Source organism: Zingiber officinale, chromosome 8B, assembly GCF_018446385.1.
Source record: "Zingiber officinale cultivar Zhangliang chromosome 8B, Zo_v1.1, whole genome shotgun sequence".
In the NCBI taxonomy this organism is placed as follows: domain Eukaryota; kingdom Viridiplantae; phylum Streptophyta; class Magnoliopsida; order Zingiberales; family Zingiberaceae; genus Zingiber; species Zingiber officinale.
The window spans coordinates 46344955-46361739 of NC_056001.1; the positions used below are offsets into that span (position 1 = coordinate 46344955).

Genomic DNA, 16785 nt, shown 5'->3' on the forward strand with positions numbered 1-16785 from the left:
CAACAAATTACTCATGGACTCGAATCTTAGGGCTGTCAAGGAACGCACCAACCTAATTTAAAATACTAGAATAGCTGGGTAACTGGACCGTTGGGCCGCTTCTACTTCTAGAATTATTAGATGGGCGAATGAGGAAGTCGTCCACGGTCCACGCCGTACAACGCGGATACATGGATTAATAATCATTTAAAGAAAATCATGATAAAGGATTCCTTTCAAAAAAAAATCCCTAAGGATCTTTTATCACTAAAACGCCTCGTTTCTCCGTGTAAATTGTGCGAGCAAATCCGCCTCTTCCTCTCCTCCTCCGATTTTATACCCAAAATAACGCCGGCGCCTCCTTCCTTTCTACATCTCCCGATCCACCAACACTACCTCCTTCTTTCTCTTCCTCTGATCCGATCCGATGATGTCTTCCGCCCCCTCCCAGCTCTCCAACCCCGCCTCCGCCGGATCCGTTCCCGCCGCCCCCGTCTCCACCCCCGCCTTCCGTCTATTTCTCTCGCACCTTAACGACTCCGTCCGCCGCTCCCTCTCTGATCGCCGCCCATGGTCTGAGATCGCCGATCGCTCAGCCTTCTCCCGCCCAGAATCCATCTCTGAAGCCACCTCCCGCCTCCGCAAGAACCTCGCCTACTTCCGCGTCAACTATGCCGCCGTTGTCGCCCTCGTTCTCGCCGTGTCCCTCGTCACCAATCCCTTCTCTCTCCTCATCCTTCTCGCGCTTCTCGCCACTTGGTGCCTCCTTTACCTTTTTCGCCCCTCCGATCAGCCCTTAGTCCTCTTTGGCCGTACTTTCTCCCACCGGGAGACCCTCGGTGGTCTTGTCCTGCTGTCCGTCCTCGTCGTCTTCCTCACCTCTGTCGGATCGATCATCGTCTCTGCCCTCGTGGTTGGCGCCGGCATAGTCGCCGCCCACGGAGCGTTTCGCGTCCCGGAGGATCTGTTCCTTGATGAGCAGGAGACTGGCAGCGCCTCCGGTCTCTTGTCCTTCCTCGGCGGAGCCACCTCCGCCGCCGGCTCTGCAGCCGCTCCTGGACGTGTCTGATGCACAGATCTGATGTTTTCTGGTTCACGCCATGGCGATTAGATCGTGCTCATCCTCCTTATGTTTGTTATCATTCAAAGTTGAACAGATCATTATTTTAGGTAGATTCTGAATTGTTGACGGTAAATCTTTTTCTTTTAAAGATTTTTTTTTTAAAAAAATGTACGTGATTTCCCTAAGCTGTAGATCTGGATTTTATTGTACTTTCTGCTATCAATCTATTTTTGTCATATGAATTGAACATTGCCTGTTTCAGTCATAGTGTTATAGAATCTGTATGATGATTCATGCAAGTTAATTTCATTACAGGCTTTGCTTTTATATTTTCTGTAATACTTGATTTATTTCTCTGATACATTTTGTATAAGATGTTGGAGTTCCTATTGGGGCACGCTGTTAATTTCATTAGACTTTGCTTTAGAACTTCTGCAATAAACCATTTTATTCCATAACTTAGATTTAGCAGCAGATCTTGGGCTTAGTACAAGAACTTAGAAGTTTATGTTAGAAGTAACTGATTGTTGTCAATATTCTGTTGCTTTTTGAAATTTTTGAGAGCTCATTTGTGTCTAAATTAGATTTCTTGTTCATGCCTCTGAGAGATAAGAAGAGTACTTGCTGTGCCTTCAAGACTTCAATGAAGTTACACTCTTTTAATTGGAAATGTATTATGGATTTAGTTATAGAAAAGAGATGACTGCGATTGATGGTTGTCATTGTAGTAATCTGTTAGAGGTTGCAACTCATAAGGCAAGTTTAGTATGTAACAGTCCCAATCTTAGATGGTTACTTGAAGGCAAGTTTAGTATGTGATAGTTCCAACCTAAGATGATTACTTGACCCCTTGAGAGCATATCCTGACTTACTTGTATTGGGTTAAAAAGCTACTTCCAGCTGGCTACTCTGGTTCATCATCCTAACAATGCATTCGGGCACAAAATGCATGCCACACCCAACACTCCTATCGTATCGGTGTGGGTTCTTGCTCAGGCACCATTAGCATGAGTCAATATTTTCAATAATGTAATTGCTACTGAACTTCTCTAGTTCAGTCTTCGCCTGATGTTTGTCAACCGAACCATTTCCATTTTCTATACATAACTAATAGGCTGCAGAAAGGACAGTAATTGGATTAAGATTTTCACTGAAGTTGCATTGTAGATATTATCAGTTGTAGATCATTGCTAGAGTATGAGGATACAAACTTTATTAGTTCTTTTTTCTTTCAAAGATAATTGTGAGAGCTCTAAACCACTTTGAATGATCTGGCAGAGAGTGAAATTTGCAAAAGAATATTGGTTTGCAATTTCTCTGTGAATGTCAATTTTTTCCCCTTCTGATCAGGCAAATGGAAGATCTAAAACCATATGATCAGACCAACTGCCTGCCACAGCTATTTTCAAATCAGCTCCAATCACCTTGCATTAGGTTTGTTTAGATGCCTGCTCAATATGGTCTATTTTTTATTACCTCACTTAGTCTGACGCACTAAGCTCAGACGGTTTGACACGATAACTCCTTATAGGCCTAGTCAAGTTATTTGGATTCTTATTCAGCCTAGTCTAATAGACTATCCATATCACTAGCAATCTCCTTTCCTCTATTTACTTATTATAAAATAATGGGTTGATGGATTTACATATCCTTTTCTCTTGTTTATCTATTATAAAATAATGGATGGACGCATTAATAAATCTGATTTGCAATATTTTTTGAGCATTTTTTTCGTCCGCTAGAATCCGGTGAAATGGATTTTTCTTCCCTTCATCGTCAATCATTTCTATTGCTTGCTATAACAATGATGAAATAATTAATGCTTTATATTCTCTAGATTTAGACTTTGATTTGCAAACTATCACAATCACAAGCTAAAGAAACCATTTGCCACTCACGATCCCTGCTCGAAAGCAATCAATTTTGAGGAGATTACATTCATTTAACTTTTTATTTTATCGCAATCCTAATAGTACACCGGGCCGTCTGAGGCCCTAGGTATAGGAATAACTTTAAACCTCACTTTTTTTATTAGTAAAATTTTAAAAATAAAAATATTTTATGTTAACTAATTTGAGGGTAATAAATTATTGTAATATTATTAATATATATTTTAATTATTATTTTTTTTAAAAAAAATATTAATCAATTTTAATTTTGATAAAGAAAGTCTTGATGTAACAGTAAAAATTATTATTGCATGGCCTAAATGTAATAGGTTCAAGTAGCATATAAAGTCTTTTTATCAATAATGTTAATTTTGATAAATTATAATTTAAATTTATTTAGTCAAAAATATTTAGTTAGTAAACATTATGGTAAATTATTACATAATAACTCATAGAAGACAATAATAATAATGTTATAAAAATGATAATAAAGGAGAAGAAAGAAAGAAAAATAAAATTTAGAGAGAAATAATAGTGCAATATTAAATATATTTTTAATTTTTCAAAGTATTTTTATAAAAAAATATCAATTAAGTATAACAAAAGTATTTTAAATTTATTAACCAAGGTTAATTTTTATTATTAAATCAAATTTTTATCGGTAAAAATTAAAAATTATGTGTCAAATTTTAATAAAAAAATTGCCAACTAAATTTAACTTTAAAATTTAAAAATTAAAATTATCAATCAAATTTAATACATGTAAAAAATAAAAATGATCAAATTCAACTTTAATCTATAAAAAATTTAAAATTATTGACTAAATATAATTTGACTTTTAAAAAATTAAAATTATCGATAAAAATAAAATTATATATATATATATATATATATATATATATATATATATATATATATACAGATTTGATACTGCGCGCGACGGCACAGTGCGCGAAAAAATTTTTTTTTTTATTTTTTTTAATTTTTAAATTAAAAAATAATTAAAAAATTTCTTTACGATTTTATTTATAGGGTTCAGGCTTTGGGTATAGTGTTAAAACTATTTTTTTTTTTAGATTTTAACTATAGGGTTTAGGCTTTCTAATTAGGTTATAGTGTTTGGTTTAAAAAAAAAATTAAAATAAAATTAATTTAAGTATTTATTGAATATTGTAATGTGTTTAGGGGATATATCTATATATTAAATTTTAAATAAAGAAATATTGAATTTTTAAAATTCAAAAAAAACAAAAAAAAGCGCTGTTACTGTGCGCGACGCGCACAGTAACAAAACTCTATATATATATATATATATATATATATATATATATATATATATATATATATATATATATATAATTTGATGGACCCTAATATAATAGGAGCGCTAGGTATCAATTTGAGCGGCTCTAATAGTAGAGTGTCGTGATGTTTTATTAAATTTTTAAATATTTAATGATTGAGTTTCAATTTTAATAAATTAATAAATAAATTTTTTAATGAATAATTGATTGAAGAATGTTGGGTTGATAGATTGTTCGATTTGAGTCTTTCTTGAGGTATTCTAGTGATTGGTGAAAAATTTCCGTGGAATTAGACATGTCGTCTCATAATTAATGAGTATCAGTGAGATGATTGATGCAAACTAAAAAAAATTATCTGTTGCATGATCAATTTGATAGAATAGGGAAGAGTCACTTTTCAATTTCCTAATATCTAAGAACATTTGATTATGTATAATATGTATCCACAAGTCTTCTTTACTTGACAAGGTCATTAAGGTGTCAGTTATTATTCCAAGGGTTAGTAGCTATCTGTGATTTATCTCCTCCATATTAAACCTAGAACGGATTAGCAGGAATACTAGGGGCGAGCGTAGTCACCTTTACCACCTTGACAAGACCGTTAAGTCTCCTTTTACAAGAAGGGGAGAATAGACTACAAATCTTTTGAGCTACCATATAATGAATGCGGGGGGTTTCATTTTATAAAAAAAATGATAAATTTAATTAGTCTCATTGACTATTTTTTCGATGACCCGTCTGATCCCTCGGAAGTTTTTCATCGATCATCAGAATAAATTAGGAAGTGTGCATGACGATCAACCCATAGCCTCTACAAATGATCAATCTTTTTATAGCTATTTGTATACTATAAAACACATATCAAAAGTTTTGAAAAATTCAAAGAATTTAGATTGACCTAAAATAAATGGGCAAAATATTAAGATATCTCAATTGGAATGCGATGGTGAATACTTATTTATTGAGTTTATAAATAAAGAATTATTTATTGATTAGACTAGACAAATAAAGAATTAATTTCTTAATTTATCTCACTAAATAATTTATAAGAAATTGATTGATCTTAATTTATAATTTTACATTTCTTATAAGATAAATTTCTACAAAATTAATTCGGCGATTTCCCAAACCACCTGATTTTGTATATTATCCAAAAAAGTGTATACATGTTAAAATTGATCAAATTATCCCTTCTCATTTTCTTTCCTATAATACCTCATTTTCCTTTTATTGTTCATTCAAAGAAAAAAAATCTTCACCACTTTATTTTTTTCTTAAAAAAACCTAATGTCCTTCTTTGTATCCATTGAAGAGTTGTCTTCTGGGGTAGATTGATGACTTACTCTCCCACATGTCGAGCTTCGTCTCAAAATTTGTGATTATCACATGAGGTAGGGTCACCGCCACTAAGGCTACCTTCGTGATCAAGAAGCTCCTTCATAGCACCGGAAAGGATGTGTGGATTGTTGGCACCATCTATCTTATCCTCGTAATTTCTCTTATATGACTGTGAACATCAACTAAACGAGTTGAAGATGCAGTAGTTGACCCTCCTCGACACCCCCACCATCCCAACTCTCCTCTACAACACCGTCGCGTCATCTAAGTGAGAAATGGAATGAAATGGTTATGATCTAATCTCTTGCTTAGATAGGTGATAATAGTAATTCTTGTTTAAAGTAGTTGCATTAAATTTAATTAGTTGAAAATACTTCGATATTTTTCGAAGTTTATTACTAATTTTCACATAGTGTAATTACTTGGACTGGACTAATTTTGTTAATATATGTAAAAATCTCATTATCAATATATCGATTGTTCAACTTTAATTTTTTTATCCTTATATTTTATTGTTGTTATTCAAATGTTCTACATTTTGAAAACAATGTGGAGGATGACATGATCATGGAATTATGTTATGAAACATCATAATCTAATAGTAGATTTGATATTCGTGTTTCTTCTAAATTAATAGGAACCTCTTTAATTGTAATTTGTAGAATATTTATTTCTTCTTGCAAAAACTAAGGATATTAAAAGGATCTTAAATAGGAGGCATATCAAGGAGGACCACTTGAGCTATCTTACTATAGAAAATCATCTAGATACATGATAAGATTAGAGAATTTAAATTTTTTTTTGTTGAATGATATGGAAAATTTTGCTCTTCCTGGCTAATATAATTGTAAACTTGACCTGTTTGTTGTAGATGTTAAAGAGAAACACTCATAATATTTTTTTTATTATTGGTGTTGTCTACATAATTGTTTGTTGTATACTGTTAATTGTTCTTTTGTTCAAATTATTGTGTTCTTCTAGTGTATTATTATTGGTGTAAAACTCAATAAAATTGTTATTCCTATTATTGTAATTTTCAGGTATGACAATTGTAATTTGATATTTTTACAATATAATTATTGAAATATTGTATGATCTTCTGAAGAGATCATAACTTTTGACTCGGGTTGAGTCACGGGATGCATAATATATCAAATTGAAGATATCTAAACGGGTTCGATTTAATATATTATGTGTTTCGAGGTACAACCAGAATCAAAAGTTAAGAAGAATGTCAACATGTTGTTGGTTTTCAAAATATTAGCAACTTATTGTTGTTGGTCTTTGTTGCTAATTTTATGAAGACTAACAACACGTTGTTGTTGATCTTTTGAAGACCATTAAAACGTTGTAGTCGTTATGAAATCGTAGCTGCTACAACTATAAGTTATAATTTTAAGTGGTCATAACTTTTTATTCATATTAAACTATGAGACGTATAATATATCAAATTGAAGATCTCAGAACAAACTTTGATTTGATATATTATATGTCTCGTGGTTCAACCTGAATAAAAAATTATGATCTTTTAAAGTTGAACTTGTAGTTGTAGTAGCTAGGGTTTCATAGTTGCTACAATGCGAATATTGTGTAAATTTTGAGAGATCATAAGTTTTGATTCAAATTCTACCATGGGGCACACAATATATTAAAGATCTTTGAACGAGATTCAATTTGATATATTGTATGTATTAGGAAATCATTATTATAAGTAAATAGTTATTTATTTCCTAGTTATTAGGGAATTATTATTATTAGAAAATAGTTATTTGTTTCCTAGTTATTAGAGAATAATTATTATTAGGAAATACTTATTGTTTTCCTAATTTATGTATTTTCCTATTTTTACTTGTAATGGTATTTATATATACCACATGTTATCATTAATAATATGTGTGAATTCTATCGTCAATATGGTATCAGAGTGATAAGCTTAACAGTAATTTTTTTCTTTCTTTTTCTCCTCTTTTCCGCGTTTCCTTTTCTCTTGGTTCAAAAAAAACTTTAGCTTTCTTCTCCTTTCTTTGCCATTGATGCCAACGGGATTCACCGTTGTCGCGTCTTTTCTACTGTTCACCTATTGCCGCGGCTAGAGGAGGCGTCGTTGTCCAAAGACAACCCACCATCGACCTTATCGCCATAAAAAAAAAATTCTTGCTGTCCCTCAGCCGCCAACGTCATTATATCACCAACCCCCCTTTCCCTACAAATTTAGCGACTCCACCGATTCCTTCGCTTTCTCCTTCACGGGTTCAAGTCCATCCTGTGACACCTCCTACATTGGTGTCGCCTTATCTCGGGCTTTCTGTCCGACCGTTTCTGTGATTTCTTTAGCTTTCTTAGAATTTTCTTTCTCCCCTATTTTCCTTACTTATATTTTTTTGTCCTAAATTTTTTTTTCACTTTTCTGACTTCCTCTTTTTCACTATATAATAATTTTGTTTTCTTCTTTCAAAAGGTCCATTAATAGCGAGGTTCAATTCCTCCTTTTTTTTCTCTTTCTCTTCTTATTTTTTTTATAGCAAGAGCAATATTATTATCTTTTTTTTTAAGTTTAAAGACGTCAAATTTCATCCTTCTCTTCCTCCTCTCCTTTGTTTTTTTGTTTTTCTAAGCAGCAACGTATTATAGCGGTCTTTCCTTCATGAATATTGTTTTAGCCATCTTTTGATAGGCCAAATAGCAAGTTTTTTTTTTTCAATAGCAGATTTTCTATATCTGCTCCAGCATATGCAGCCACCAAAATGCGGCCTTCTCTCTCTGCTCTTATTCTGATGACAAGTCAGATTCCATCCTTCAAACAACAACACCTCTTCTTCTTCTAGTTGTTGTCTTCTTTCATCAAAGGCAAAGTTCAACAAATCGTCGTTTCGTTGATCGCACTGGTGGATTTTGCTCTAAAAGAATACCCATCGACCGCCTTCTACAATGGTTGCCACTGACGACATCACTCGTCGGCTATCTCTCACAAATACTCCTGATTCATCTTCTAAACAACGCACGATTGCGTGCTCTTTGACTAAGGCTGAATATCGCGTCGTTGCCTCTGCGGCATCTGAGATCCAATGGATTAAGTCATTTTTGACAGATCTGCTTCTTTCGGTTATCACGCTTGCTGTGCTTTTCACTAATAATTTGGGCATTCGAACTGCGAGTTACTCATATTTCTGTTGAGAATCAGTTGGCTGATGCACTTACCAAATCGCTTTCTCGACCTCGGCTGTTTGCTATTTGTAACAAGATTGGTGTCATTTCTGGGACACCATCTTGAGAGGACGTATTAGGAAATAATTATTATAAGTAAATAGTTATTTATTTCCTAGTTATTAGGGAATAATTATTATTAGAAAATAGTTATTTATTTCCTAGTTATTAGAGAATAATTATTATTAGGAAATACTTATTATTTTTCTAATTTATGTATTTTTCTTATTTTCACTTGTAATGATATTTATATATACCATATGCTTTCATTAATAATATGTGTGAATTATATGTCTCATAGTTTAACTTGAATAAAAAGTTATGGCTTCTCAAAGTTATAACTTGTGGTTATAGCAACTATCGATTTTGTAAATCTTGGATTTATTATAGATAACTTTCATTATTTATTTATGATTCTATTAACGTTGATTGAAAATTATACATGGTCTCCTAACTAATTTGTTACAAGAGTATAGTTTTAAGTTGGCCTAAACTTTTTCATTAACCATTGGTTTGCTAGATTTATTATTGTCACTTTGATCAGATACTTTAGTATCAAAAATTTAGTCTTTTAATTAAGTACTTAGACTGTACTGATTTTCTTAATATATGTAAAAATCTCATTATCAATATTTCAATTGTTCAGCTCTAGATTTTTTATTTTTATATTTTATTATTGTTATTCAAATGTTCTACCTTTTGAAAATAATGTGGAGAAATAAATTATGTTATGAAACATCATAATCTTATAGTTGATTTGAATAATAATACTAAGAGATTATTTTTCTTATAATTATAATACATTAATCTTACTTTATTGTTTTTTCTTCTAAATTAACATGAACCTCTTTAATTGTTATTTGTTGAATATTTATCTCTTCTTACAAAAGACCAAGGATAATAAAAGGATCTAAAGTAGGAGGCATATCAAAGAGGACCACTTGAGCTATCTTACTATAGAAAATCATTTAAGATACTTGAAAAGACTAGAGAATTTGATATTTTTTTTGTTGGATGATATGAAGAATTTTGCTCTTCCTAGCCAATATAATCACAAACTTGAACGATTTGTCGTAGATGTTAAAGAGAAACATTCACAATAGTTTTTTATTATTGATGTTGTCTACGTAATTATTTGTTGTATACTGTTAATTGTTATTTTGTCCAAATTATTGTGTTCTTTTAGTATATTACGTTATTGTAATTTTCATGCATGGAAATTGTAACTTGATATTTTTTACAATATAATTATTGAAATATTATATGATTTTCTAAAGAGATCATAATTTTTTACTCGAGTTAAGTCACGGGATGCATAATATATCAAATCGAAGATATTTGAACGATCTTCGATTTGATATATTATGAGTTTCATGATTCAACCAGAATCAAAAGTTATGAAGACCAACAACAACATAATATTGTTAGTCTTCAGAATATCAGCAACTCATTGTTGCTGGTAGACCCGACCACGGTTTGGAACCGACGGTTCGATGATTCAGAACCGCCGGTTTGATGATTATTTGGGGATCGACCCTTAATCGTAATTGTCTAAGATGGCTACAATTCACAGTTCCAAACCGCATGGTTACAGTTCATGCACGATTCGTCACAATTTAAGATTATTATATTAAAAAAATCATAAATTCATAAAAAAAAAATTACACTTATTTAAGTTGTCTATGTTGGATCGAGTCGCACATGAGAGGGGGAGGTGAATAACATGATTTTAAAAAACTTAATTTCTCATTTGTAACAATACGAGTACGCACAGCAGAAAACTACGAAAAAAGACCAAAATAGAAAAGCAAGTAAAAGAATACGTGTTCAGTTTTACTTGGTTCGGAACCTTTGTCGACTCCTACTTCAAGACCTATGCCCTGCGGACCTATTGATGGGTAATCCATAAAAATACCTTTTCCAATACCTCCAGAAAAGAGAATTAAGTACATAAAAAGATAGCACAAGTGCAACACCCTGCACTTATCCTATTTCAAATAGTTAAACACACAAATTACAGCTCGTTACCCAACACCTTCTAATATTGTCATCTTAGGCTCGGTGTCGGTCGATTCCTCGGCAGTAGTCGGGTGCAACAACGTCGTAGTAGAGTCATGGTAGTAAGCTGGAGTAGTCAGAACCTCAATCGGATGCGTAGAAGCTTGTACGTGAGTTCTTGTTGAATCTTTGAGAGAGCAAACTTATAAAGACCATGGAAGGCGTCTTCTATAGGCATTGAAGGCGCCTCCAATGGGATAAAGTTTATCCCGCAAACATTGTTCCTTATCTTCTTCGATCGCCAAGCTTCATCCTTTGGAAGGTGCCTTCCATGGAAGGTGCCTTCCATGAACAATACGAAGGCACCTTCATCTGCTTGAATGCGCCTTCAGATACTATTCATTCGAAGGTAAATTTGCTCATTTGTCCTGCAAAGCAACGTTAATCCAATAAACCAAATAATGACATGCAAGATAAGTATTAACACAATAATAAGCAGTAGTAATTAGTTCCTGTCCACCCAAGACCCGGAATTAGTCAAGGTCTCAGATTATGGATCCGAAATAGACCTAAACTGAGACACGCCCTCATTTAGTCACTCTCCTCCAGTGACTTACCTTTACTTATCAGTTTGCCAGATATCCGGTCAGCCCGTCGACCTATCTAGACTTCCTGCCAGATACCAGTCAGTCCGTCGACCTATCTAGACTTCTCGCCAGATATTCGGTCAGCCCATCGACGTATCTGGACTTCTCACTAGATATCCGATCGGCCCGTCGAGCTATTTGGACTTCTCACCAGATGTCCAGTCGGTCCGTCGACCTATCTGGATTTCTCACTAGATATCTGGTCGGTCTGTCGACCTATCTGGTTAACTCCTGCACACTTGGTAAAGTGGTTAGATCACAATTTTACCTAACTTAATTTATTTGTCATTCATCAAAATCTGAATTACACTGTTAGTGCAAAATGTATCAACAGTCTATTTATCCTAAGAGAATAAAAGTTTACATAGTTATCTTACCTTTTTTATCCTTTTATCTTATAAAGTGATATTGTTAATGAGTTATTAGTAAGATTTCTTTTGATTATTAATGAAGATGTGTGAAAATAACGAAATGAACTCCTTATTTATAAAAATTTCAAAATAATGGATACAAAATAAAAAAAATATCAAATAATCCCAACCATTAAAAAAATATATTTACTATATTTTTATAAAAGAAAATAATAATTATAAATTAATTAACTAATACATGTGAATGTTAAATAATGTAGCCTAATTGGTTAGGATCCTTGATGTTTTATGAGAAGTCCTCATTCGACATTAATAACGTTCTTTTTAACTTATTAAAAAATATTCCTTATGATAAAAAAAACCAGTTGAACCGCTGGTTTAAACCGGTCCACGGTTAATTGGGCTTATGAACCATAACTAGCCTGGTTAGTAGCTGGGTCGATTACGATTCAGGCCTAGTAATTGGTTCAACAAGTAATTGGCCCGTTGACCTTGTCATAGGCCGAGCTACGTTTGATTCAGGCCCAGGACAGGTCTAGTTGCTAATCTTCTGAAAACTAATAACACATTGCAATAGCTATGAAATCATAATTCTATAACTACAAGTTATAATTTTAAAAGGTCATAACTTTTTATTCGTATTGAACTATGAGACATATAATATATCAAACTGAAGATCTCAAAACAAACTTCGATTTGATATATTATGTGTCTCGTGGTAAGATCTTTAATTTGATATATCATATGTCTCATAATTGAATCTGAATCAAAAGTTACGATCTCTTAAAGCTAAACTTATAGTTGTAATAACTATGATTTTATAGTTGTTACAATGTGAATGTTGTATAAATTTTGAAATATCATAATTTTTTATTCAAATTAAACCATGGGACGTACAATATATCAAAGATCTTTGAATGAGATTCAATTTAATATATTGTATGTCTCGTAATTTAACCCAAATCAAAAGTTATGACTTCTTAAAGTTTTAACTTTAGTTGTAGCAGCTATCGATTTCGTAATTATTACAATGTATTCTGATCTTCAGAAGACCAGCAATAATGTGTTGCTAATCTTCTGAAGACTAGCAATAATCTTTTGCAGACTAACAACTGTCAATCAGTTTCATCCTAAAGGTGGTTGATGGACCAAGAGATATCTAATTCACTTCAAATAAAATTTTATGTGCTCAACTCATTCTCCCTATTACACTCATGCTATCAAACACAATAATGATACACTATATTTATAGCAGCGATTTTTTTTCCAACTATATTCAAGTATGATAAATGATGTCAAAAGTGCATTATAAGTGTCATAATGATCATACTCACTGATCGACATCACAAATCAGTTCCTTGTTTTTTTATTTTTCTAAATATATCTGATCCTGTCCAAAAGTCGATGAGATGGATGCTGAAAATGTGGTGCTCCTGTTGACCTCCGGTGGACTCCGCTCCGACCTACAACACAAGCAGCGTCAGTGTCGGGCCAAGGAAAGGGTCCCCGGTGATGACCCTCTGACGCTCAAGTCAGTCTCCGGTGAAAAAGAAGAAGAAGAAGAAGTAGTAAGTGGAGCAACAAGAACTGTAGTGCAACAGTAATATCGCATGTAACGCATACCTTCGCTAATGCTTGGACCCCCCTTTATATAGAGCTCCTATAGCGCGCGTGCATGCTTCCCTAGGCGGGCACATATCTCAAAACTTTCCCTAAAAAGATGTGTCAATAAAGTGTCCCTAACACAGTACCTTAATGGGTGGATCGTATCTCTGAAGTGACAGTGAAAGTTTTTGTCGTACTATCCTCTGTCTGACCATGCCATCTGTCGATGGCACTAGGTCCCAAAAGAATGTCAAAAGATATCCTGCTGTGCTTGTTGCTTGGCCGAGCGGAATAACCGCTCGACCGAGAATTCCACTGTCCACGTGTTGTTTGTTGTCGGGTTGAGCGGGATGGCCGCTCAGTCGGAAGTCCACTGTCCGCCTGTCCTATTGTTGGGTCGAGCGGGATGGCCGCTCGACCGGAAGTCCAATGTCCACCTGTTCTATTGTCAGGCCGAGCGCGATAGCCGCTCGGTCGGAAGTCCACTGCCCGTCTGCTCTATTGTCGGACCGAGCAGGATAGCCGCTCGGTCGGAAGACCACTGTTCACGTGCTCGGCTGATGTTGAGTCTGCTGCTAGGCCGAGCAGAGGATCCGCTCGACTCAGCTTCTGCGCGCCGTTCTCCCTTGAGTGTCGGTTGTTGGAATGCTTTCTGTGTCGAAGACGAGGGGTCGGAGCTTACTCCCTGATCGGAGCATGATTATCCCGACCGGCCGATATCGTCCACCTATTGACTGTCTTGACTTTGACCTCTTTTGACCTCCACCATGGCACCAGGGTGGAGCCCTTCATCATTACCACATCAATATCAAAAAGGCCCATTAGTCAATTTCATCCAAAAGTGGCTGATGGATCTAAATAACTCTTAATTATGTCAAACGAAGACCTAGGTACTCATCTAATGCTCCTGAATATACTCATGCTCTCAAACAATAATGTGATATATTATATTGAGAGCAGTGATTTTTTTCAATTCGATTCAAGCATGAGAAATGATATCAAAAGTTTATTATTATGGTCATGATGATCATACTCACTTGTAGTAATATTAACAAGTCGTCTCATAAAATCTCATCAATAATTCATTACTAACATATAAAAATATAATATTTCCAAATACAAGTATATGATCATTTTATAACATACCATATATCAATTTACAACATACAAACTATAATATTTCAACAACTATAATAATCTAACAAAAAACAATTGTCATACTATAAAAAGCATTAAATTACAACTGTAATACCAGAAAATTACAATAACAACAATAGTTTTATTGAGTTTTATAACAATAATATACTAGAATAGCATAATAATTTAGACAAACCGACAATTAACAGTATACAACAAAACAATTATATAGACAATAACAACAATAATAAAATATTGTGAATGTTTCTCTTCAACATCCACAGCAAATCAGTCAAGCTTGTGACTATGTTGGCTAGAAAGAGTAAAGTTTTTCATATCATCCAATAAAAAAAATTAAGTTCTCCATTCTTTTTAAGTATATCCTAGATGATTCTCTCGTAAGATAGTTCAAGTGGTCCTCCTTAGTATGTATCTTACTTCAAATCCTTTTATTTTCTTTAGTTTTTTTTGCTAGAAGAGATAAAATTGTGCAAATAATAATTAAAAATATTCTAGAGCAGGATTAATGTATTATAATTATAAGGAAAAATAATAATATTTTAGCATTATTGTTCAAATCTAGTATAAGATTATGATGTTTCATAACATCATTTATTCAATGACCTGTAATTTTTCAGAACATTTGAATAGTATCAATTAAATATAAGGATAAACAAATTAGAGCTAAATAATTAATATATTGTTAATGAGACTTTTACATATGTTAAAAAAATTAGTTAGAAAGAATTCTAATACTAAAATATCTGATCAACTTGACAACAAAAGGTTCATTAAATTTAATGCTACTACCTTAAACAGGAATTACTACTATCACCTATCTAAGCATAGGATTAAACCAAACCATCTCATTCCTTTTCTCACTTAGATGACGCAATGATGTTGTAGAGGGGTGCCAGGTGGTGGGGGCATCGAGGAGGGTTGATTGTATCTCCAACTCATTCAATTGCTACTCACGGTCCATCTCGAGGATAAGGGGAACTAAGAGGATGAAAAAGATGATGCCAACGATGTACACGTCCTTTCTAGTGCTACGAAGGAGCTTCTTGGTCATGGTGGCAGCCTTGACAACGATAACCCTACCTCACATGACAATCACAAATTCCAAGACAAAGCGACAAAGCTTGACACACGAGAGAGTAAGCCATCAACCTACCCCAAAAGTGAACTCTTCAACCGAGATGAACGAAGAAATTAGGTTTTTTTAAAAATAAAAAATAAAATGGTCTGGAGTTTTTTTTATAATGAACAGTCAAAGGAAAGAGCAGTATTATAAGAAAGAAAATGGAAAGGAATACGTAATTTGGTCCATTCCAAAATGGGTACACTTTTTTAGGTAAAATACAAAATGTGGTTTGGGAAATCATCCAAATTAATTTGGGCCTTTAAATTTTAAATTAAAATTTAATTAAATTTGAATTAATTTTTATCCCTAAATTTTAATTACATAAATTAACTTTAATTTTAAAATCAATCTCTTTCTAATTTAATTGAATAAATTAACCTTTAACTTATTTCAATTTAATTTTGTTATTTAGATTAATTGAATTTCTAGCTAGTTCAATTAAATTAAAAGGTCTTAATTGAAATAAACTAATAGGTGAGCTAAGTTATTTCAATCAATTTTAGAGGACTTAATTAAATTTGGTTAAATTTTTATTGGATTTTCATTATAAATTAAATACTCTATTCAACTTACAAAAATCTTAATTATATTTAGGAAATTAATTTCATAGAGAAACCTTCATAAATAGAAGGACATCTCCAAATTAAATAGGCTAATAATTTGAAAAAGTTTTTTTTTATTAGCAAAGGGACTAAGAAAGCATGCTTATGATTTGATTCTACTCTCTCCTCCTCTAAAGTGGTCGAACCCTCTTGTCCTTGGAGTCTTGGTACCGACCACTTTTCCTCTCCCTTTGTCTCATTCTAGTAGTAGTAATGGTCTTTAAAAAAGACCACTAAGAATGCTAATGCTACCTTTGCTATGCTTGAGGGATGAGCCATGTTGAACAATTAAGATTGAACAATTAATATTTATGATCTACAAAGGGTATATCTTTTTTTTACCTACATTATGGAGAAAATTTAGTACTTCAATTTGATTCTTCTTGTTATTCTTAAACCCATGGATCAACACGAATTATCAATTGAAGTTTTAAAAAATCTTCAAAGGAGTTTGGGTGGAAAAAATATTCACCAATGCAATTTGTCTTTTTCCCATAAAGAATT

General features: G+C 33.2%; 1 protein-coding gene across 1 annotated transcript; it reads left to right on the forward strand.

Moving 5' to 3' along the window:
* Positions 1 to 206: 206 nt before the first annotated feature.
* Positions 207 to 1369, forward strand: LOC122017717 (PRA1 family protein B3-like). The gene has a single exon (XM_042575395.1). The coding sequence runs from the start codon at positions 407 to 409 to the stop codon at positions 1046 to 1048; it is 642 nt and encodes a 213-aa protein (XP_042431329.1). The 5' UTR covers positions 207 to 406; the 3' UTR covers positions 1049 to 1369.
* The last annotated feature ends 15416 nt before the right edge of the window (positions 1370 to 16785 follow it).

What these genes read in the sequence shown, in the direction of transcription:
- LOC122017717 (XM_042575395.1), top strand. Translation starts at nt 407, where the DNA reads ATGATGTCTTCCGCCCCCTCCCAGCTCTCCAACCCCGCCTCCGCCGGA.